At 36.8% G+C, this 25,398-nt stretch overlaps 1 protein-coding gene across 1 annotated transcript; it reads left to right on the top strand.

Annotated features, from left to right (window-relative positions):
• Positions 1-24,054: 24,054 nt before the first annotated feature.
• On the top strand, positions 24,055-24,576 carry LOC145660958 (protein GVQW3-like). The gene has a single exon (XM_081726404.1). The coding sequence runs from the start codon at positions 24,055-24,057 to the stop codon at positions 24,574-24,576; it is 522 nt and encodes a 173-aa protein (XP_081582530.1).
• Positions 24,577-25,398: the final 822 nt, after the last annotated feature.

Below are 25,398 nucleotides of genomic sequence, written 5' to 3'. Positions count from 1 at the left end.
GTAGCATAACTTAGTAGCTAGCCTACTCCGAAGGATAAATGCTGTAATTCAAGCAAAAAAAAAAAAAAAAAAAAAAAAAAAAGCTCTATGTGTGGTGTCTTTCTAACGAAGAGTACGGGGTGTCCGGTGAATTTTGGCATTATAGGTATGTAGTCTATGCATGCTGAGTTATTAATTCTTTCATATTCTGAAGCTTTTAGTATGTAAAGGTCCATCCCACTGAAAAAGCCTTGGGCCCTCGAAAAAAAAGTTATTGGGTACATTTCTGATTATTGATATATAACATTATCAAGAAAGAAAATCTCGGTTGAATTTCCTTTCCAACTTCATTCTGCTCTTTATTTCTTTGCCTATTCTAACAATTTCTTGTTTGATCATAGATAGTTTCCTACGAGTCTGCGATCCTTTCATCCAAACCCAACCTTCTGTAGAATTCCAACAATTTGCAGTTCACAATGTTAAAAACCTTTTCTAGATCGATAAAAATAACATGCATCTCCTTCTCTTATTCTATAAACCTTACACCGATTACGGGGTACTCTTAGTAACCCAATAGCACATTTCCTAGAATTGAAATATTTCTCCTAAACATCTTCATCTGTTAATCTGTAGTTAGAGATTTCGGAGCCCGGGGCAGAGTAAAATTCGGCGCCTCCTTGCAGTCACTTTAAGAAATTTTCTTTTCTTTTCTCTTCTTTCTTTTTTTTCATATAAGAGTAGCTTTAGTTTTTATTCTACACTGAATTTTTATCAAGCTGCCTGAATTTTTATCATTGCAATAGCCAAAAGCTATCATTATATATTATATATTCTTTTATAAATAAGAGATGTTTTCAAGAGGCTTATTTTGGACTTATTATTAAACGACAAAACTAACTTTGGTTGTATACAAGTCCATTTGGAGAACAATTATGGACATTTACAACTATTTACAACGTTTCGTACTATCGATAAGAAATGAATTTCAATACATTAGAAACTATGTCTTTTAAAATGTTCAAAATGGTTGACAGTATTAATTCCCAGTAATAATTGTAAACTTTGGTAATTTTATTCTGTATGTGACCACACAAATAATATTTTAATTTCGATTGTTTTACGGTAAAAAAAAGAAAAAACAAAGAAAAGAAAAAGTGAAATGTAACGGAAATTCAGGAGCCTTCTTTGCAAATTTCTCAATATTGATTTATGTAAGTGAAGAATACGTTTACGGTTTGTATTTAAAATTCAAAATATAGTTTGCCTACTACATATGTTTGAAACTAAGGTATTTTCTAAATTTCTTAATAAATGAAAATTCTGAATTTAAGGTTACTTATTATTAGTTTACATATTAAAAAGATACACACACACACACACACTATAAATATATTTGGTCTAGGAATTAATTCGTGCGGGTGGACAAGAGATGGCGCAACGAACGGAGCGTCCCACAGTTCCGTGTATCCACACATGTGTTGCAAACCCCTGTCATCGCGTATCGTTCGTAGTATAGGGCAGTGGATTAAAGCGTCAACAACACCAGTTTGTAGTTAAGTGAACATGGCGCAATTTGTGCCTGATAAAGTGTTTTTGCGGGGTGTCCTGCTGCATTACTTTAACATGCAGAAAAGTGCGACTGAAAGTCATCGTATTTTGGTGGAAGTGTATGGTGACCATGCTCTAGCTGAGCGAACGTGTCAGAAGTGTTTTGCACGGTTTAGAAGTGGTGATTTCGGCTTGGCATACCAAGAGCGAGCTGGACAGCCAAAAAAATTTCAAGACGAAGAATTGACAGCATTGCTCGAGCAGGATTCGTGTCAAACGCAGGAACAACTTGCAGCAGCATTAGGCGTTGATCAAACAACAGTCTCCAAACGCTTGAAAGCCATGGGAATGATTCAAAAGATGTCACATTAGGTTCCACATGAATTGAAAGACAGAGACGTTGAAAGACGGAAAACCATTTGCGAATTGCTGCTTCAACGGCAGAGCAGAAAGGGGTTTCTGCATCGAATTATTACGGGTGATGAGAAGTGGATCCATTACGAGAACCCTAAACGAAAAAAGGCCTGGGTGAAACCAGGTGAACCAGGTCCATCACAACCAAAACGAGATATTCACTGTGCAAAGGTTATGCTATGCATATGGTGGGATATGAAAGGTGTGGTGTACTATGAGCTGCTGCAACCGGGTGAAACTATGAATGGAGAACGTTATCGACGACAATTAATGCGTTTGAAGCAAGCTCTGGCCAGAACACGACCAGAATGGGAGAACAGACATGATAAACTTATTGTTCAACATGATAACGCTCGCCCACATGTCGCAAAACCGGTCAAAACCTATTTAGAAAATATCGGATGGGAAGTTTTACCCCACCCGCCGTATTCACCAGACGTTGCTCCTTCGGACTACTACTTGTTCGATTGCATGAACAACGATTTGATTGGACAGCGGTTTACTTCTTCAGAAGATATCGAAACATGGGTCTCTGACTGGATCGCTTCCAAGGATGAGAACTTCTTTCGCCACGGAATCCGTACATTGCCTGACAGATGGGCGAAAGTGGTGGCTAGCGATGGACAATATTTTTCTTAAGGTATTTATGTATTTTGTGTTTGTACTACAGCTTCAATGTGTGCGTACCAACCGCACGAATTAATTCCTAGACCAAATATATATATATATATATATATATATATATATATATATATATATATATATATATATATATATATATATATAATATAGATAGATAGATAGATAGATAGATAGATAGATATTCGTGTAATTTTCTAGAGTACTGGCAGAAGATGAAGTTTTCACACTATTAATGTGAAATTTGGCATTCTTACTGGAAAAATGTCTGAATTTTTTGAATTTCAAAAATAAATAAGAGAGAATCACTGTTTAGCCCCACTTTTGGGGGCGTAAACACAAAAGTTCATTTTCCTTATGGGAGATTCAATGTTAAATTTTGTAAGCAGTTTTCTCCAATGATCATTGCTAAGGATGTTGGTACAAGTGAGTGTTATTTGATACAAAATGCAGTAACACACATCCGCAATGCTAGTGGAGTCATCTCTAACATTTTTTTGGATAAGACTCCTACTTGGGGGCAAGGGACATAAAAAAGTGGTGAGTGGAGTGTTACCAAATTCCCAAATTTCATTTTAGGAACGCCAGTAAGCGTAAGATTAATCACAAATGTCACAGAACTAATATCCTGATGCTCCTTGCATGTGCCAGTAATTTATATGGGGCTACAGACCACCATCCAAAAGTCACATTAAAAATTCATCGTAATTATTTTTTGCATGAACATAAGGGAAAAAAACTATTTTGTTTTTGTCAATTAATGTGAAATTTGTTGTTATTGTAATAGAAAGGTAAGGTTTGACATCTGGAATGTTATTTTGGTAACGCACCACCTGAGGGGGGACACAGGGGGCGTACTATAAGATGGTGAATCTTTATAAAAATTCAAAATTTTGTTGTGGAAATGCAAATGAGCGTCAGATTAATCACAAATACCACAGAATTTATATTCCGATGCTCTTTGCATGTGCCAGTGACTTATATGGGGCTGTAGCCCCTCTCCAAAAACCACATAAAAATGACCAAAAATATCCTTAGCCCGAAAATACGGAAATATATTTTTTATCAATTAATATGAAATTTGAGGTAATTGTAGTAAATAGTTGTACGTTCTGAAATCTGGAATGTTAGTTTGGTAACACACTACCTTAGGGGGGCACAGGGGGCGTAGCATAAGATTGTGGATCTTTACAAAAAATCCAAATTTTGTTCTGGAAATGCCAGTGAGGTCAGATTAATCACAAAAGTCACAGAATTAATACTCCGACGCTTCTTGCATGTGCCAGTGATTGATATGGGGCTGCTCCCACCTAAAAATCACAAAAATTCACGGTAAGTATCCTTAGCAACGACATAGCGGAAGAAGTTTTTTTTTTAATCAAGCAATGTGAAATTTGGCGCTATCGTACTAAAAAAAAAAAAAGGTATAAGTTTTTCAAATCTGGAATGTTAGTAACGCACGGCCTTATGGGGGGGGCACTTGGGGCAAAGGATAAAATGGTGGATCTTTATTAAGAATATCCAATTTTTATTCTGAAAATGCCAATGAGTGTTAGAATAATCATAAATGTCACATAATTAGTGTTCCGATGCTCCTTGCATGCTCCAGTGATTGATATGAGAAAACAGACCCCCTTACAAAAATCACAGAAAAATTCACGATAAATATCCTTAGCACGGACGTACGAGAAGGTAGATATATCTTATAATTAATATGTAATTTGTCATTATTCCAGGAAAATATTTTGATTTTTTTTTTAATTTCAAATCTACTGTAAATGAATATCTTCTGTCAGTGTAACAGCTTTGTTGTTATGGGGTAACTGGAATATAATCAAAGAATTTTTCCTTTTTTTAATGAATTAGATTCTTACGTATTTTCTGCACACTTAAGCAAAACCAGTTCGAAATAGAACAGAAAAATTGCAGTAAAAAATGTCGCACTTGCAGGAACCACAGAAAAAAATCTTAATGAAAAGTAAGATTTTAAAAATAAAAAGTCTAGTCTGTCTTTAAGTTTCAAAAATATCATTAACCTAATATAAGACAGATAAAATAAACTTACTTTTATTCAGCATGTCCTCCTGAACAAGCAAGACATAAATTAATCCAATTTATTAAAGCCACTGTGAACACCTTCTCCAACATATCTGGAGTAATTATCTCTACACTGGAGAATTCTCTGTTTCAAGTTATCTACACTGTTACATGATTCTTGATAGACAATTTGATTTAGGAATCCCCACAAGAAAAAAATTGCATGGTGTAAGATCTGGACTTCATGGTGGTCATTCGACACTTGACCCCATAGAAGTAAGTCATTCCCCAAATTTCTCTCTCAAAAGATTTATAGTCGTATTTGAGAGATCCTCTGGTGCTCTATCTTCCATAAACCATTATTTATCACTTTGACTTAAATTTAAACGATCAAGTTCAACAAATATTTTCTCTTTTAGTAGTTTTTGGTATGATGTCGTTGATACATTTTCATCAAAGAAGAAAGGTCCTATCACCTCAGTCAGTTAAGAGACACCAAACCATTATTCCTCGTTTGTCCATTGACACTTCTGATGTCATGTTTGGCTGTATCGATGACCAATATCTTGAATGTAATGAAGATACTGAACAATTTAAGAAGAATTTGGTTTCGTCGAAAAACATCACTCGAAACAAGAACATAAGGTTTTATTTAACTTCTCAATGAACCTCAACTCAGAAACCATTCGAACCTTGGGTGTTTTTATCTTCAAGTTTCTTAAAATTATTTGTAGCGTAGTTTTCTTAATATTTAAGCCTAAGCTTTGACGAGCAAGTCATTTCTTCGGTGAACTAGTAACATAACAATACAAGTCTTTTTGTTTCTTCTGTAAACATGCTTGGAAGTCTTACTGTACTTTTTCAAGATGCAAGATGAGCAATGTGAAAACAATTGCTGCGGAACTGTTTGTACGAACGATGAACTTGCACATCGTGCACTTTTAGTCTGAGCTCTTTAACTATACGGGATATTGTTGCTTTTGCAATTTTTCTGATAAAATATGCTATTCATTTTTATTAGCACGTTGATCTAGTGTTAAAGATTACATGATCAAAGAACACTATAGTATGAATGCACTCTTAAAGTATAGTGCAAATTATAAAACAATTCTAAAACGATTAAGCCAGTCTATTCCTAGATTCAAGTGCTATGTAATGTATACACGACTCCAAAAATGCGTTACCACCTGCAATTCTCCTTTTCCTGCAATAGTAGGCAACCTCAAAAGGTCGGAAGTTGTGTTGGTTGAGAATGCGAAAGGCGTTGAACCAAACCTCAATTCTGTTACAAATATATCAGTGTGGCAAACTGAGAAAAAGAGAACAAAGTAAATTGTTAAAAATGACGGTTTTATTATTGTGAGGGAAATGGATGCATAAATAGTTACAAAATGGGGATGACAAAAAAGGTTACTGCGTTCTGAATGGGCCAAAAGGAGCATGGAAGAAAACAAAAGAGCCTGCATTCTTAATTTTCCAAAAGGAGCATGGAAGATAATAAGAGAAAGTGCTGTGGTTTTTAAGGGATTTTCGGACGGGGAAGGGGGAATTGATGCCTCAAAATGGTCACTGACACATGGAAGTAGCTTCGGAGTATTAATTTGGTCGTCTTTCCAATTATTTTGACCCTCACGGGCAATAAAGAAAAGTTTGAATTTTTCTTGCCGCCTATCTTCCCCAATAAGGAGGAATGACCATATTAAAATTAGAAACGCATGTACCATGATAGATGGAAGGGGAGAAACAAGGAGAGGACTGTTATTGTATTTTCCAACTAAAATTCTAATTTAAAGCAAAATTCTTATAAATAATTAGAGAAAACTGCTTCCCACATTTTACATTGAAACTCCAATTAGGGAATGAAATTCTGAATTTACACCATTAAAAGGGAACAACACATGAGTATTATTCTATTGTCGCTTTTCCTTTTTATATGAGCAAACATTTTTCGATAATAATGCCAAATTTCACTTTAATTATGAAGAATACTTAGCTTCTGCCAGTAGATCCTCGCGTAAGGACATTCATAATGAACTTCTGTTGTTTATAAACGGGGCCTGTAGCCTAATATCAGTCATTGCTACATGAAAATAGCATCAGAGCATTATTTGTGTGCGCCTTGCGATTAATTTCACGTTCATAGATAGTCGGAAAATAAAATTTTGAATTTTCATCGTTCGCCCCCTGTATTCTCCAAAACCAAAATAATTACCATCCACACCCTTTGTCCCCTTTTACTAAAATAGCATTACTGTTCTGAAAAAAACATACTTTTTACTACAATAACGCCAAATTTCACATTAATTGATCAATAGTAAAAGCTCCTTCTGGTATGTCACTGCTAAGGATATTTGTCGCCAATTTTTGTGACTTTTGGAAGGGGGCTGTAGCCCCATATCAATCACTTTACATGCAAGGGCCATCGGAATATTAATTCTAAGACATTTGTGATTATTCTGACACTCACTGGCATTTCCAGAATAAAATTTGGAATATTTATAAAGACCCATCATTTTATTCTTCGACCCTTCTGTGCACCTAACTTGGTGCGTTATCTAATTAACATTCCATATTAAAAAAACACATACCTTTCCACTACAACAACGCCAAATTCCATGTTAATTAACAAAAAATAGTTTCTTTTCATCTGTTCCTGCTAAGGACATTTATAGTGAAATTTTAAGGTGACTTTTGGAAAGGAGGCTGAAGCCCCATATCACACAGTGGCACATGTGAGGAGCATCGGAATATTATTTCTGTGAAATATGTGATTAATCTGGCGCTCACTGGCATTTTCAGAATAAAATTTGGATTTTTTAAATAAAGATCCAAATGTTTATGCTATGCCCCCTAAGACAGTGTTCTACCAAAATAACATTCTAGATTTCAAAATGCATAACCTTCGTACTACGATAACAACAAATTACACATTAATTGACAAAACAAAATATATATCACTTTTAAATGCAAGGAATATCGGAATAATAATTCTAAGACATTTGTGATTATTCTGACACTCACTGGCATTTCCAGAATAAAATTTGGAATTTTTATAAAGACCCACCATTTTATGCTTCGCCCCCTGTGTGCCCCTAATTCGGTGCGTTATCAAATTAACATTCCATATTAAAAAAACACATATCTTTCCACTACAACAACGCCAAATTTCATATTAATTAACAAAAATAGTTTCTTTTCATCTGTCCCTGCTAAGGATATTTATGGTGAAATTTTAATGTGATTTTCGGAAGGGGTGCCTAATTTACCTAATGTCAGTCACTGACACATGTATGGAGCATCGGAATATTAATTCTGTGACATTTGTGATTAATCTGATGCTTACTGGCGTTTCCAAAATAAGATTTGGGATTTTGGTACTACTCCACCCACTACCATTTTATGCCCCTTGCCCCCAAAGGTGAACACTTACCCAAAATTATGTTTGAGATGACTTCATTATCTTTGCGGATGAGTGTTATTGCATTTTCTAACAGATAATACTATTTTGCTCCAAAATCTTTACCAATAATTCTTGGAGAAAACTGCTTCCCAACTTTAACATTGGATCTCCTATATGGAAAATGAACTTATATGTGTAAGCTCCCAAGAGAGGGGTTAAACACTGCGTTTTTGTTATTTATTTTTGAAGTTTGAAAAATTTTGATATTTTCAATAAGAATGCCAAATTTCACATTAATAGTGTGAAAGGTTCATCTTCCAACGCTGTAGAAAATTGCACGAATTATGGAGCAGTCTATTTATCTATCTATCTATCTATACAGGGGTAAAAGTGGATCTGAAAAGGTAGGGGAACGCATGATGTTACGCCGTCTCCCGTGCTTATCTTTACCCATTGTGATTCTTTTAGAAAGTTCGGCGACGCCACAGATATTTTCGAGAAGTAAGGGGACTGTATTCCCCCGCACTTTTACCCCCTGTATATATATATATATACTGTATGTAGGTAGATAAGAATATCACACAACTAGATACGTATGCACAAAAAAATCATTATAGTGGTCAGTCTTTGGAAAAGGTGAAATTCGTTAGGTTTTATTCTGTCACCTTAAGCACCTATTTTAAAACTGCTTCAAGTTCGAAAATATTACTATTCCCCTTGTTTACCTTAATTTTTAATATTCCCGCGCAAACAGCAGATGACGTGTGTCTCTTCACTCCTGTCATTATCAAACCTTCGTTTCCACCGCTCTGATTAATCCGATTGCGTAGAAAAGCGTGATTATTTAAGCAAACTCATCACCATCGAGACGGCAAACACCTATTTCACACACTGACCGTTTCTAATATTCAATTTGCTCCCGGGTACACTATAAGCCATTACTCGCCACCTTGTACGATATCACATAGTTATTAACAGATCATATATAATAACTTTTATTAAGTAATAAGTAAAAACTTGTGGTTCTTATCGAAGAAACTTTTTAATAAATCTATTTTTTTTTTCAAATCGAAAGATTATTGATTTAATAGGACGCCAATACTTTTTCGGGGCTACGCGTCGTGTACTCATTCCCAACACTTTTCCTTCTTCTTGCTTGTTCGGCGCCGTCTTGCTATCAGCGCCCGGAACAACCGTCCCGCTCGCCCCATTAGCTACGGTTCTGTTTCTGTACAACTTTCTGTTAAGAGGCCTCATCAAGGCGAAATTAAAATACCGCTAATTTTACAGTAATTATGTGATATCTTCAAATAGATAAAAGATATAATCAAAAAGTTGAACAAAACCTCCCTAGACAATATTACAAGGTGCCCAATATACAATGCAACCCGGAGTTTGGGATAGTAGAACTCTTGAACCTGAAGTGATACAAATTAATAGTTATACCAAAATGAAACTTTGTTCGTGCATATATTTTTAAACTAGGAAGCAACGATTGAAGTACACTAGGAACCACATAGTGTTGCCAGATGTAACTGAAGGTAGAGATCTTTCTTTCTTTTTTCTTTTTTTCTGTTTTTCTTTCTTTTTTTTTTTTTTTTTTTTTGCAAAACACGTATATTGACTCATAACTCACGTAAATTTGCAGTTTAGTTGGAGTAGCTTGGAAATCATGGATGAAAAAAAAGGAATTTTCATATCCACCGATAACAAATCGGATGAGGCCTCTGTAAGGGTAAACTAGGAAAATTGTAGTTTTCATAAATTAACACTCTGAATTGGCCACACTGTTGTTCTTTGAGTGCATCAAAAGGTGTGTGAAGGATCTGTCTACATTATGCATTCGTGAAAAGAACGAAGAAGAAACTTTGAAATTATCAGGATAAAACTTTTACTTACATGCACCTGGCAACACTACTATTCATTTCTATGGAACTACTTAAAGCAAGAGGTGCACGAGAACAATCCTCGAACTATGCAAAACCTGGAAACGAACATTCTCATTGCCATTGAGAAAATTAGCACTTCTACTGTTCGTAAAGTAGCTGCCAACATTGCGAAACGTGTGAACCAGTGTTTTTGAATCAAAACAGTGGGCACTTCCAGCATCTGCTGTATAGCTGATAATTATTTCGTGACAATAGCAGTGTTGCCGGGTGCATGTAAGTAAAAGTTTTATCATGGTAATTTCAAAGATTGTTTTTAACTTTATTCAGAAATTGAATAAGATAGACAGATCCTTAACACACTTTTGATGCACTCAAACATCAGCAGTGTTGCCAGTTCAGAGTGTTAATTTATGAAAACTACGATTTCCCTAGTTTCCTCTTACAGAGTCCTCATCCGGTTGGTTATCGGTGGAAATGAAAAATTCTTTTTTTCTGATCCATAGCTTAAGAGCTACTCCAACTAAACAAACTGCACATTTACGACAGAACATCCATACATATGAGTTATGATTCAATATACGTGTTTCGCAAAAAAACTTGATTTCCACCTTCGGTTACTTCTGGCAACACTGCGTGATTCCTAGTGTACTTTAATCGTTGCTTCCTAATTAATAAAAATATATGCATGAACAAAGCTTCATTTTAGTATAACCAACCATTATTTGTGTATCGCTTCCGGTTCAAAAGTTCTACTATCCTAAACTCCGGGTTGCATTGCATATTGGACACCCTGTATTTTATGTGAGATACCGTTATGACGACTCACTTATCTGCATCCAATATCCAGTCGTTTAGAAAATCGGCATTTATTTTCGAGTTTCTAAATGGCTGCAAACGGAAAGCTACTATGTGACTTGTGATAATGGTACCTCATGCAAAATAATATTGTCCAGCGCGCTCTTGTTTAACATTTCCTTTATCTTTTATCTATTTGAAGATATCACATAGTTACTGCAAAATTAGCGGTATTTTAATTTCGTATGATTAGGCTTCTTAAGTATTCGACTCACAAGTTTTGTTGCATGCGATATAAAACTAATAGTTCTGAGGGTTTCAAATCTTTCTGCATTCGGTTTATTAGGAAGCGAGGAACAATTCTTTCTTCCCCTTGACCCACACAATGATACTTTCAGTTTTTATCAGGGATGATTTTCAATACATGAGGTGAAAGTAGTACTGTGAAAATACAAATCAATTTAATGGAAATGCTTGGAGTTGGAAACATGTCAGATATCTGGTTGGCAACGGTCAGGTGGCGATTGCCACATCAGATGTGTTAGGACAAGCTGTGTACTATGTGAGGAGTAGTAGAACGTTAATGTGAAGGGAACTGAGCAGATGATTATAGTGTAAAATGACCAATTATTTCCAAAGGGGTACATTCTAGGCGCTCAGTTGTGTAGTACGAGCGTAACTAAAGTGTCTTGGGTGTGTTGCGAGGAACAGGGTTCAAGGCAAGGTATATAGAATAACTGGTAGCCTAAGTTCGTATTTAGCGTTCCGATTGGCTCCCTGTCCGTGACGTCATGTGGAAGGACTTCTCCCATCTTGAAACACTATACGAACTAGCGTAATTGCGTATGCAGTATTTCACTTGTTCTCTTGAACAATACCTCACGATACCCAAGTATGTTATAAAATAGAGTATTTTGTATGTATTATGCCCATATGTATCTTCATCCTATTAACTGAATATAGGCAAAATACAGCCTGTCATTGACACGTCTGATTAAGTCTTCACTACAGCGAAATTAAACTACCGCTAATTTTTGCGTTTTCTGTGATACCTTCAAAACAAATAAAAATATTCGAAAAGCAGAAACGTAGTAAACTAGACAATACGATTTTTCATGTGATACCGTTATCACAACTCGTCTATCTGCTTTCGATTTGCAACTGTAGATATATTTAGCACTTTTTGCGGGCTCTGTAAATAGCGGCATACCGAAAGCAGATAGGTGAATTGTGGTCCAATTAGACAGACTCGCACGTTCAGAGATAACTTGTATACAATCGGCTCTTCTAAGACAATTTGAAACCAAGAACTTGATTTAGTCATGTCAAGAAACAGGTACTACTAAAGGAATTGTATCAGTTAACTTCAAAGCTTCAATCCGACACCCAGCTTCTTACGGCATTAGATTTACAGGCGCTACTATTACGGATTATTTGCTTTCTGGAACATACAAGAATGACTCAGCTGCAGCAGTTACGAATTCTAGAATGGAATATTCAACTATTTCGTGGCAAGAAGGTGTTTTTAACGCAACTGTGCGCTTTTTTACTCCAGCTATCATACTACTACAAGAAACCTGGACTCATCTTGAAGACAACTTAATAATTCCTGGATACCAAGTTTATCACCGCCCTTGGGATGACCGATACGGTGGGATCGCCTGGGTAATCCGCACCTCTCTTCCGGCTCGTGTCGTCTCAACAGTTCCACCAACCGGCTTAACAAAAATACAAGTTCTAGGAGTGCTCTGTGCTGGACTCACTTTTATCAACATCTACGCACTACCAGACAGCCCTCCTACAAATAATTTTTGATAACAATTATTTACTTCAATCCAAGGTCTCTGAGTTATTGGGGGAAATCCGAACTGTAAAAGTGTACAATGGGACAATCGCTACACAAATGTAGCTGCCCGGAACTTTCTCGATCCAATGGACACTACAACTCACCTCATCGCCAATGATAGAACTACTACTCGCCTCCCGAACCTCAATGGTCATTCCAGTCACCATAATCAGTTCTGCTCTGTATGCAAACTACAGTTGAAGTGTCTACGATTATATCGGTGGCAGTAATCATTTTCCTATCTTAACTACGCTTAAAAGAATTATTTTTCCGAGAACGCGCAAGACTCACCTCTCGCCATCTTCCCTAACCGTTTCCCGCATTTCTCAATCATACATCGTACAACATACCAGAGTGCGACAGACGAATTTTTCAGGTATGTTTCATCACAAGTCACCCCCATCAATACCTCTCATTTCATAAATAGAAGCAGGATCCTTAGAAGCGTCCTCATCCCCTTCGCAATCCCTGGCCAGCCTCGAATTCAAGCATCCCGTTTCCATTTTGCTTGGTGGAACAGACGTTGCCAGCAACTTCTTAGTGATTATAAACAAAGCAAAAGACCTTTTTCAAAGATAAAGGTCAACAAACGTATATGGTCTTTTGCCAGTCCCAGACGATGTATAAACGTTACATTCAGTAATGCCGCAAACATCACTGGCAACAATTTTGTGCCACACTCCACCCACAGGCTACTTCTTCTTCTATCTGGACTTTTATACGGACCCAAATTACAGGGTTTCCTCCACGAGCATTACCCACTGAAAGTTTCCTTCCTTGGATTGACAAATTTCTCTGCCTTCTTACGCCTCCTGCACCATTGAATGACAGACGAACCATCCAGCCTCTTCTAGGTCCGGAGTGCGTTTCCACAACCTACAAGAACATTACTATCCAAGAATGAATCTGGTATTAACCGCTTGGCGATCCATAGCTCCTGGCAGAGATCAGGTTAGATATCAACACTTGTACGACCTATCTCCATATGGTCGGTCCGTACTTCTTCAAATCTACTCTTGATATGGAGTACAGGACACATTCCACCTTCATGGAAAGACTTAGTGGTAGTCCATATACTTAAACCACACAAACCTATCGGGCTGGCTCAGAGTTATCGTCCGATTACTCTTATTTCAAGCGTAGTGAAAGTTTTTGAGAAGATAATCCTCTCTAAATTGAACTGGCAATTGGAATATTTCTCGAACTTCCCACCCACATTAACTGGTTACCGAAAGGTGATTTGGTTGCTGGTCTTCTTCTCGATGTCTGGAACACATTTCAGAATCGACAGTATTTGATTGCTGTTAAACTAGATCTGGAACATGCTTATGATTCCATCATTCTCGATCGACTTATCACTCACATGGCAAACCTCTAAATTCCTAAACCTTTTCTCCGCTATACTCATATTTGGTTGGTACAGCGTCGCATCTGCATCAAATACAATAACAGCAAATACAATCTTCTTACTGTAAAACATCCTTGGGAATTCCTCAAGGCTCTAGTCTCTGTCCACCATTATTTAACATATACACACTCTCTCTCCACCAACGACTTAGGAAACTGGTTCGTATTCAAGAATACTGTGATGACATGTTACTTTACGTTAAAACTTCTAACACAGAAGAAGGGCTACGCATCCTGCACGACGCTCTCCTAGACCTTCATTCCTGGACCTCTGAAAACGGATGTCAGTCAACTGGGCGAAATCTTCTTGCACACTCTTCACCAGAAAACGTTTTCAACCTCCCATATATCTCACGGTAAATAACACCCCGTTATCAGTTACACCTCCTTTACAATATTTTGGTTCTCATCTCGACTCTAAACTGAATTGGAAGTATCATCTCAAAACAATAGCACTTAAAACTCAATCATATTTCAAGTTGATGTCCTGCATCAGCCACAGTGGTTGGGGAACAGACATACCCTCCCTCAAACAAGTCTGTGCTCAATGTGTGGATGCAAAACTTCACTATGTAGGAATATTAATCTCTCCACTACCCAAAAGGATCAGCGTACATCATATCCGTCTTCAAGCCACAACACAGCGAATTATATTTCGACAACCAAAGACGGCACATTCCTCAGCACTCTTAGAAGAAGCTGGAATAATTCCTTTTCCAGTGAAAATATATTTTGTGGCTAAAAAATTCCTCCTTCAACGCATATGCTGCAACTCCTTCGTATTACTACCGAAATTACAACTCTTATACAATAGCAACCTTCATACCCGACGCCCATATTATAAAGTTACCTTGGATTTTTCAAGCATACGTTAGTATTCATAATTGGCTTAATCAATTATATCCAGGGCCGAAACTACTATGTTATACCGCACAATATGTAACATTTTTACATTCTCTCACATTTGAGCGATCTCCTTCAAACGTCTTCGTTCCAGTCAACCTCAGATGGTGCGACATCTCTGGGAACACCATATCCAATCTCACCACACAAATACTATTTTAATCTACAGGGATGCTTCTAAACAGCATCCGAACATGGATCTGTGGTTGGAGTAGGAATCTATATGCCAGCGCTTAATTACGCAGACTCATAGACTCCCTCCGAATACATCAATTTATTTAGCAGAAACCTAAGCAATTCGCACGGGATTGAAAGTCGCTCTACAACGAAAACTACCTATCGTGGGCATTTGTAGTGTTAGCCTTAGTGCTTTACAACGAATTTGTAGAGCCCCAGGGCCATCTGAAAATACATGGTTACACGTTAATATTCGTCAACAGCTTTGAGTATTAAACAATAATCATCAAGTGGTTACGTTAATTCATACGCCATCCCACTGCGACATCCCGGGAACGAAGTCAGTGATATCCTAAGCACATATGCAACCCAACAAGCAAGCCTATTGATCTCGGGCTTCCAGCATCTTCTTTCTACAAGATGCTGCTACAGAAATGGCAAACCGAATGGCGAACATACCAACAACAACAACGATCAGGACCGGGGATTTATTACTGCAAATAGAACCTATTCCCACCACCAGGAAATGGGAGGCGCCTCATAATTAGACAAGAAAACATAATTGTTTATATTCTCGCCTTCGTCTTCATACTGCTCAGACTCCCATCGAGCAATATAAACAGCAGCAGCGCCCCTTACGTCTGTGTTATTGTGGAGAACACGAAGGTTCTAGCTATTGACCATTTGACCTTTCAGTGCTCTTTAACGCCTGGTTACCGTCCGATATTCAACACAGTCATTCATTCTGTTTATTTCACTAGTCCCTTAACAATGTCTTTCTTACTAGCTAACAAAAAGCACCTCGTTTTTTTATCATCTGCTACAATATTACATATTGAATAACTACGACTTATAATAGGATCAAAGTGAACAACAGTGCAGTGCTCTTTTTATTAATAGCAGCCTGTGGTATATAGTGTCACCGTCATAGTTAGTGTTCCACATGACGTGATTGCTTTATTGTGTTTACGCATTTCGTTCCCGGACTGATCCTGGATCATTCATCTCCAAACATATAGATCCCCATTTTACCGCCTGAATTGCTCAGTGGACCAGTTCCCGGAGCATCAAAACATAGAGAGAGAGAGTGTGTTGCCACGCTTGGTACAATTGTACCAAATCCAGCCCTTTTTGCCATTCATCGGCCCGTTGGTACCACGCTGGCATTTTCAGCCCCTTTTGTGACAAAGTTGGTACAATTCTACCCAATTCAGCACCATTTATCAAATACTTGTCACATTTTCTAAAGTGTCGGTAAGATTTCTCCTGCATCTCACGTTACTTATACTGTGTGTTGGAGTTTAAAAATGCTGTTGAACTTGTATCCTGTGGCGTTGCACCGCTTAACACTTAGGAACTTTGTGTAGAAATTTGTAATTCGAACTATATTGGGATACAAATGACGCTAGGTGGGTGCATGCGCGCCACGCATGAAGGAGACGAGAAGGAAGCAGTATGGTGGAAATATTATCTTCAAACTTTAAAAAGAAATAGAACCACACAAACACGTTGAATCAAATGTTGAATATTCTGAAGAAGACCAGCGTGTGCTCAAGTAAGTCTATAATTTATGTCATTACCAGGGGCGGATCCAGGACGGACTTCTGGGAGGGCGGTGGTTGTAATGCTGCTACTTAGAGCTACTTTTAAGAGCTCCAAACTCTGGGATTATTTTTTTTATTTATATATGAAATAAGAAAGTCTCCCCTTCTGGGGGGGGGGGCGATCGCCCCGATCACCCTCCTGGATACGCCGCTGGTCATTGCAAAGATTCTACACCAAAAGATAATAGCACGAAAAATACATTGACATGATTGCTGGCTTAGAGAGCTAAGTTGTTTATTAGTGAGGCCATATTGACGAATATAAAGATATCCGAACATTTCTGCGTTTTATAGATCTATATCGACACGTTGATTTGTGCTCTTGGAAGAGAGGGGTTGTTTTAGAACATTACCTCTTTCAGTTTCGTGTTATAAAGCCGTGTATTACACTGGTATAAAATTCAGCCCTTTTTGTTTCAATTTGGTACTATTTTTCAGCCCACTTCAGAGCTAGGACTGTGGCAACACTGGAGAGAGAGAACAGTTATTTGCAGTGAAGTTGGAGTAATCAACAATGTGCGATCAAAGTCCATTGAACAAAGATTAGTTGTTGTGGTTTGGCTTCACGAAACAGGTTACATAGGTGACACCATGGAAAGTGTTAAAGCGAAATTTACAGAACCACTCTGGTATTAATCCACCAAGAAAAGCAACAATCTTGGGGAGGGAGAAACGTGCATTTGCTGCGGGCAGCATATTTGCGGATCCCAAACGTTTCAGATATCCTCTGATCTGATTGGCCGATACAGATACAATATCAGAGTCATGATCTACATATAGCACAAAGTAAAGTAAAAATATTGTCGGCTCTGGTAGCCGAGTGGGCTAGCGCAACATACTAGTAAGAATAAACCGTTTTTTGGCGTGGGTTCAAATCCTGCCCACGGAAAGTTTTTTTTTACTATTTTTAAAAATTTTTAATACACTTCTTTCGTTAAAATAAGATGAAAATAATATTCAAAAAGTGATTTAACGATTATTTTTTTTAAATAATTTTCATTAAACTTCTTTCATTAAAATAAGTTTGCCCTTGTACTATATAGATCCACAGCAAATGTAGTAGTAGTAGTAAGTTTGCCCTTGTACTATACAGATCCACAGCTAATGTAGTAGTAGTTGTAGTAGTAATAGTAAGAACGGGTTAGAAGCCCTGCAGGGGTTGTTTGGGTTCTGCTCTCGACATCAAATTGGCAAGAATGCTGAAACGTTTGGGATCGGCAAAAATGCCTGCGGGCAGTGTGAAAGACCTCCTCTCGTGACTCCGGAGTATCTCCGCAAAACATCTGCGAGAACTTGGCGCAGAATTCAGCTGTGCTGCGACATGGATGGTGATCATACCGATGTTCATGACTCTTAAGACTTCAAGGTAACTATACAAACATTGTACCATAACTAACACTATATTGTTGAAACTAAAGGGAGGATACGCCCACTTCCAGACCACCCTGTATATTTTGAAAGTAGAAATAATATCTTTCGAACTTAGAACATGTGCCGGGCGCGAAACTGAAATTGTGAGTTTGTCCTGTTCATTTATACATAGTTTAAACTGACATATACTACACTAGTAGTAATTGTGTTTTTTAAGTTAAAATTCATGAAAGAGCTTGGTTTAAGTTTAGAGTTGCCCCTCCGTTTTTTATAAAAAATTAAGAAAAATCACGAGAAATGAGGTAAGAAATTATGATTTGGAGTTCTTATGTGATATTTAGATGTGTAAGTTTGATAGTAAAGTTATGTTTAATACGAGGAAAGATGTGTGGAAGCTGGTACTATTTGCAAGACGCGGAAGATTTCATGATTCAGCAGCATGCCCATTTTATGTCGAGAACAGAACCCAACGAACCCCTGCGGGGCTTCTAATCCGTTCCTACTACTACTACTACTACCCCTACCCCTACTCCTACTGCTACTACAACTCCTACTACTACTTATTAGCTGTGATAGTGCAAAGCTAATTAGTAAACAAATTATTCATAATAAATTTGATTCTGTATCTTTACAATATGTATTCGTAATAAATATTACATACAGTAGGGAGATTTAATAACTAGTGTAGTAACATAATTTAAAGCTATCTGTAATCGTGAAATTATGAGAACATGGTGTACTTTATCAAATTAACTCAGCCATGGGTGGTAGAGCTAAATTTTTCCCTACGAGAGTGAGTTTGCTTTAATGTAAGGGGTAGAAAGTAAATTGTTATACTAGGGATGGCCAAAAATTTTCGGATCCGGATATCCCGGATCCAGTGAGATCCGGATCCGGACCTAGATCCGAATCTATAACGACTCACCAAGGGTAGTCGTCAACCTGGTTCGATCGATGATATAAAGAACTTGAGTGGTAGTAACTGTTTTCATATAAACATATTTTTTTTATAATTATGTATATAACACTATTCTCGCCTTCTCTATCAGAATTATAAAGTAGATGAACGGTTTTAAATGGTTTATTAGTTGATACACTTTTAATGTATTTGTCATTCACACTGTCGTGCACATACACGAGAATTAGGTATCCATAAACAATTACATAGCAACGAACTATCTATTACTCTCTCATATCTTACAGATATTAAAAACCTTCTTCTTTTGTTATTATTAAATTAACATTCTATAAGGTATAGTGCTTATGTATGAGCACTTTCTACCCAAGGTACAGGTAATTATTAACCTATCCAATATTTCGTTATATAAAAATGTCGCCCGACGATGGGACTGAATATAAAAGTCATAAACGAACTTGGCTTTTATCTTCAAGAATCACTGGTCCGTTTACAATAGAGATCTTACATTACATATGTCCTTTACATTTTGATCGCCCCTCGTATATCTTCATTACATTTCATATATATATATATACATTTATAACAAATCTTTCATTTCATTACTACTTATATTTTATTACATTAATTATATTCATTTCATTATCATTTATTACATTATTATATTTTATTATTAAACGTCGTCGCTTAAGATATAATTTTTGAAGGGTACGAAGTCAAAATCGTAAGAATCAATTACGTTTTAATACATGAGTCACCGTGATGCAGGGCGCATTATATATATTAATTATTTTAGATGATATTTCAAAATAAACATTGGATCTATAAGGCATCAGAATAATGAAGAATCTTATTCAAGATAGTCGTTGAATAATTAGCTTAAAAGAATGAATCTTATACTTAACATAATCTCTGACAATTAAGTTTTCAACACAAGTCAATCTAATATAAATAATCTTTGCTTTTAATCAATTATGAACTGAATTATAATTCCTCATATTGCTTGTATATCGAAGCTATAAGAATTGTTTTCATTATTGATATTAACACATAAACTTAAAAATAAAAATTCACAAGAATATATAACTGATATGGGTTTAACCCTAACTTCATTAACTAGAATCAGTTTAAATTTGTACTAGCATATGATTCTAATAAGGTACATTGTACGGCACAATCTTGATTAGGTTCCACCATATGTTGTACATGTATTGCATCGTGATTCTGATTTTGATACGAAGTGCCATCTCTTGAACAGCGATTATGTCTATCCACGTAATTTGTCGTATTCCTAGAATTTTGCCATGTATTTCGTCGATTTTTAAATTTATTTTGACTATATGGTCTAACATAAGGATTGCCACGATTAATTAGGTTAGGTGTATTCCCTACATAGTTCTGCCTATTTTGCTCGTTTGGATTACTAGAATTTACTCGACTTCGGTTGTATTCCGTATCGTTCATACTACGGATATCTAGATTCCTAACAGGTACAAAATGATCTGAATTATTCTTATTTTTACTCACACCTGCTTGTTGATTCAAAGCATGGTATTGAGTTTCATAACATTGAACGAGCATTAACAAATGGTTGAAACTCATACACTGTGTAGAAAACAAGATTTGTTGTAACTTAAATGGGAGCAAATTTCGAATGGATGCTATTATTCTAGATTCCGACTGCAATGGATTAACAACTTTTAATTCGTTGTAGGTATTTACAACAAACTCGACAACAGATTTGTGTAAACGAGGATTGAAATGTTGATTTCTAATCGTGGCATCTCTATTTGCAAGCAAAAAATCATTTTCATAATTGGCGATCAGCGCTGCCTTGAATTCCTCATATGCATGGGCGGCGATTAGGGGGGGGCAAAGGGAGGCAGTTGCCCCCCCACTTTTTTGAAATTACCCATTAATGTATATAGTTTCATTTGGAAATATTAAGTTTTTGTATGTATTAATGGTTCATAGAATAACAATTGTGCCATAAAATATTTGCCGTCCCGTGAGTACGTATTGGTTGTCTTCCGGTTCAGTTAAGAAAGCTACAGGAATTGCGTTTTAATTACCATGAACAACGGCCCAAAAATTGACCTATTGTAGCGCCATAATTCGAGTGTATTTTCATTCTTCTTACAAGGGCTCAATATGTTAGTCAGCCGCTTTGGTACAAATTGAGATAACATTTCGTACAAAGAAGTAGTCCTTCACAACTTGTGAATCACAAGTTATTCTTCAATTGCACAAAAATCGAAAGTTCCTAAAATGTCTTTTCATCTTTCTAATACTAAGAAATATTTTGATTTGATTTTTTTTTTAGTTTAACATCCCGTTCAGCAGTGAGGCTATATGAGACGAGGACGTACTGATTAACGTGGAATGCGAACCACATGAGCTCCCGCCAGGAATCGAACCCGGGTTTCCCACGTCAAAGGCGCGGCAATGTTTGCAGTGTAATATACGAGTTTAGGGGTGTACATATACAATTTTGTATATACAATTAAATTTAGTGAATTCAACATAATTCTATGTTTTAGGATTATTTTGGAGTGATTCTAAGTATAGTTGAGTTTTGATGTACGTATTCCAAGAAAGTGAAAATTGTACATGCAACGAACATGCTTCGGGAAGCTGCAAAAGTACTTCTTTAAATGTCGCAGCATATGCTTCTAGTATTTACTATCTTTCTAAGAGTAATAACATACATTTAATAGCATGTGTGGAATTAAAAATATAAGTTGTTCATTAATCCCCGGTTTCAATGTAACTTTTGCAAAACAAGCCTCATTTTTCATTACTATTCAACTAATATTTTTTCTGTTTATTTGTTTTGCAAATTTGTTATTAAGGTCTAGCGTTGCTCTTGCCAATTTACTTAAAAAAAATATGAAACACGATATACGGTATTTTAACTGGAAAAGAGAATATCCTAATAGTTATACAACCTTTCGTCAAACAAAATGTTAGAAGAAACCAGGAAGACTAACATTGATATACAAATATTGAGATCATGTCTTGCCCCCCCACTTTTAACTTCCAACCGCCGCCACTGCTCATATGTATTGATGTGATCACGTATTGCCTTAAACCATAAGGAACATGGTGGGAGTAATAAATGAGGGATTAGCTTCATATATTGTGATCTATCTATACACATTATATTGCATTCGTCCTGAAATTTTTCCAGGAACGAAGTAGCATTCTCATTACATTTACCACTGAATTTACTCATGGCACGTATTTCACTCATCTTAACGCTTAACTTTACCTTCCTTTTATCGTTCCGAGTACTTATTGGGTGACAATTCCTATCCATAACGTGATGTGTTGTTGTACCGTCTCTTATCCGTCTATCAGTACTCTTCGGATGATTTTCTTCCAAAATAAGGTCCTCATCAGATGTGGGTGGAGGCGAGGTCATCTCTTGTGAATGGGGAAACTCCAAATGATCACTGACCGTATTATTGTGGTGTGCGTTGTCCTTGACCTGTAGCTTCCTCATTTCCTCCTGTAGAGTAGCTATCAGTTGTGTATTTGCACGTATGTTGTTTGAATTATTGGTGACCTGAACCTTTTGCTGACGAACAGAAGATTCCATTACTTCTAAATCCTTTTTTACACCACTGATTTCTTGTATAATGTGGTCGTGATTATCCTGACAATCCTCAGATATTCTATTTAACTTTTCCTCGAACTGTGAGGTGATGTCATCCATCGCCTGGATAATTGATTGTTTCGTTTCATCTGACTTCTGTTCCATTCGTTTACTTAATTCCTCATATCGCTTGTTGGATTCTTCAGACTTCTGTTCTATCGTCTGTTTCAATTCCTCGTATTGCTTGTTGTTTTCTTCGGACTTCTGTTCTATCTTCTGTTCTATCGTCTGCTTCAATTCCTCGTATTGCTTGTTGTTTTCTTCGGACTTCTGTTCTATCGTCTGTTTCAATTCTTCGTATTGTTTGTTGGATATATGAACCAAATTTTGTTCCAGTAGCTTCATGGCTTCCGAATCGTCTTTACGATATTGTTCTTGCCGCTGTAAGGCTAACAAGATTCGGTCTTCTAGTGTCATTCCTGGTATTACACTATGTTCACCGTTGTCACTATCATTGGGTTCATTCTCCATAGCGTTACCGTTCATTTTTCTTATTATTATTCTACCACTTCTCAGTCTTGTGAAATTTGTATTCATTAACTTTATTACAAAAGTAAATTCACCCTTACTTTGCTTCGGGTAGTGAATTTACAAGAAATCCCGGGTGAGGTAAACCAAAATTTTTATAACGACTCACCAAGGGTAGTCGTCAACCTGGTTCGATCGATGATATAAAGAACTTGAGTGGTAGTAACTGTTTCCATATAAAAATATTTTTTTATAATTATGTATATAACACTATTCTCACCTTCTCTATCAGAATTATAAAGTAGATGAACGGTTTTAAATGGTTTATTAGCTGATACACTTTTAATGTATTTGTCATTCACACTGTCGTGCACATACACGAGAATTAGGTATCCATAAACAATTACATAGCAACGAACTATCTATTACTCTCTCATATCTTACAGATATTAAAAACCTTCTTCTTTTGTTATTATTAAATTAACATTCTATAAGGTATAGTGCTTATGTATGAGCACTTTCTACCCAAGGTACAGGTAATTATTAACCTATCCAATATTTCGTTATAAATCTCAGATCCGGATCTCGGATCCGAACCTCAGATCCGGATCTCGGATCTGGATCCGAAATTCGGATTTCGGATCTGGGTCCGGATCTCGGATCTGGATCCGAAATTCGAATCTCAAATCTTGATTCGTATCCAAACCTACATCTGAAATTGTGATGATAAAATTGAATACGAGGGGGGACCCAAAAAAAACGGGAATTGTGCTGCAGTGGGGAGGGAGAGTGGGGGAACCCATTGTTGTACCAATTGTCCGTTACGATCACGTCACCTGCGTCAGTGTGCGAAGTTGTGTCGCTGTGAGTGCATCGGTTCGCTATTGAGAGTTTGTTTAGTAAACCAACTTTTTCCAGTTCGGCGAAAACGTGATGGCAGATTATCAAGGAGGCTGTGAAATTTGGTTTCCTGTTGGGGAAATCGGCCGCGGAAACTACTGTAATGCTGAAGACTGCTTATGGGGATGCTGCCCTAAGTAAAACCAGAGTATACGAGTGGTTTTCACGTTTTAAAAATGGAGAACTGTCAATTGAAGACCAACCCCGTTCAGAACGCCCCTCAACGGCAAGAACTGACGAAAACGTCGAAAAAATCAATGTCCTCGTTCGTGAAGACCATCGCCGAACCATTAATCAACTCTGTGATATGTCTGAAATATCGTGGAGTTCAATTCAGAGGATTTTATCAAAAGATTTGCACATGAGAAGGGTTGCAGCCAAATTTGTCCCTCGCCTTCTCACAGACGAGCAAAAGGAGCGTCGACTTGAGGCATGTGTTGAACTTCAAAATCAGCTCAAAGAGGACCCTGAATTTTTTGCCAAGGTGATTACTGATGATGAATCGTGGTGCTATGGCTATGACCCCGAATCAAAGCTGCAATCAAGCCAGTGGAGGAGGTTTTGCCACTGTGGAGAAGGTAAAACAAAAATCGCTGGAGGTCATAAAGAAGATCCCAATAAGTGATTTTCAAAACTGTTTTGAACAATGGAAGGATCGTTTGCAGAAATGCGTTGCGGTCCATGGATAATACTTTGAAGGTGATGAAAATTTGGTGTAAAAATATTGAGAAATAAAGAAGTTACGACGAATTTCCCGTTTTTTTGGGTCCCCCCTCGTATCTAAAATTCGTTAAAACTTTTTTTAAGGATTCACTGATAGTAGGTTGCTGTGCTTTTAAACGTTTCCATAAAACGTTTGTATTACCTTTGTTCTTTATTTTTTTTAACCTTGCAATATTTACATGTTGCACTTTCTGTCGAAGTCTCCGTAGTAAAATGTTTCCAAGTTTGATTTCTTCCCACTTCAGGGTATACTGAATCGTCTGAAAACTGATGTAAATGGTAACAAATTCTTCTGTTTAGCTCCTCTTCGAAACTTAATGGTAGCTTCACATTCAAAATATTTATTTTATTCTTAAAAAATTCTCTCTTCTTTTCTCATATACAAATGAAATATCTTTTAGATAAGGCCCTTCTAATCGCAGGAATAGTAGACAAAACAAACTCTTTATTAATAGTAGTTTCTGACTCACGAGTCCAACCACCAACAAATGTAATAATGAATATCTTTCACTTCGAAGGTATATACAACAAACAATATATACTGGTTGGCGTGGAACAACAATAAATTGTTAAACATACACACGAGAATTTCAGGAGAGCGATATGGTTGTGTTTGTTGTATACTTTATTACCTAACTTATGGCTTGCCCTTCTGAGGTCGGGAGTTTGTTGAAGGGGTAAATATGAAAGAGATTTGTTATTTTTCTCCACCCTCCTGGCTTCT

The sequence above is a fragment of the Thermobia domestica genome, chromosome 9 (assembly GCF_964235325.1).
Source record: "Thermobia domestica chromosome 9, izTheDome1.hap1.1, whole genome shotgun sequence".
NCBI classification, from domain to species: domain Eukaryota; kingdom Metazoa; phylum Arthropoda; class Insecta; order Zygentoma; family Lepismatidae; genus Thermobia; species Thermobia domestica.
Note: the sequence above shows the minus strand (reverse complement) of the source record. Positions and strands in the feature narration are given on the sequence as shown.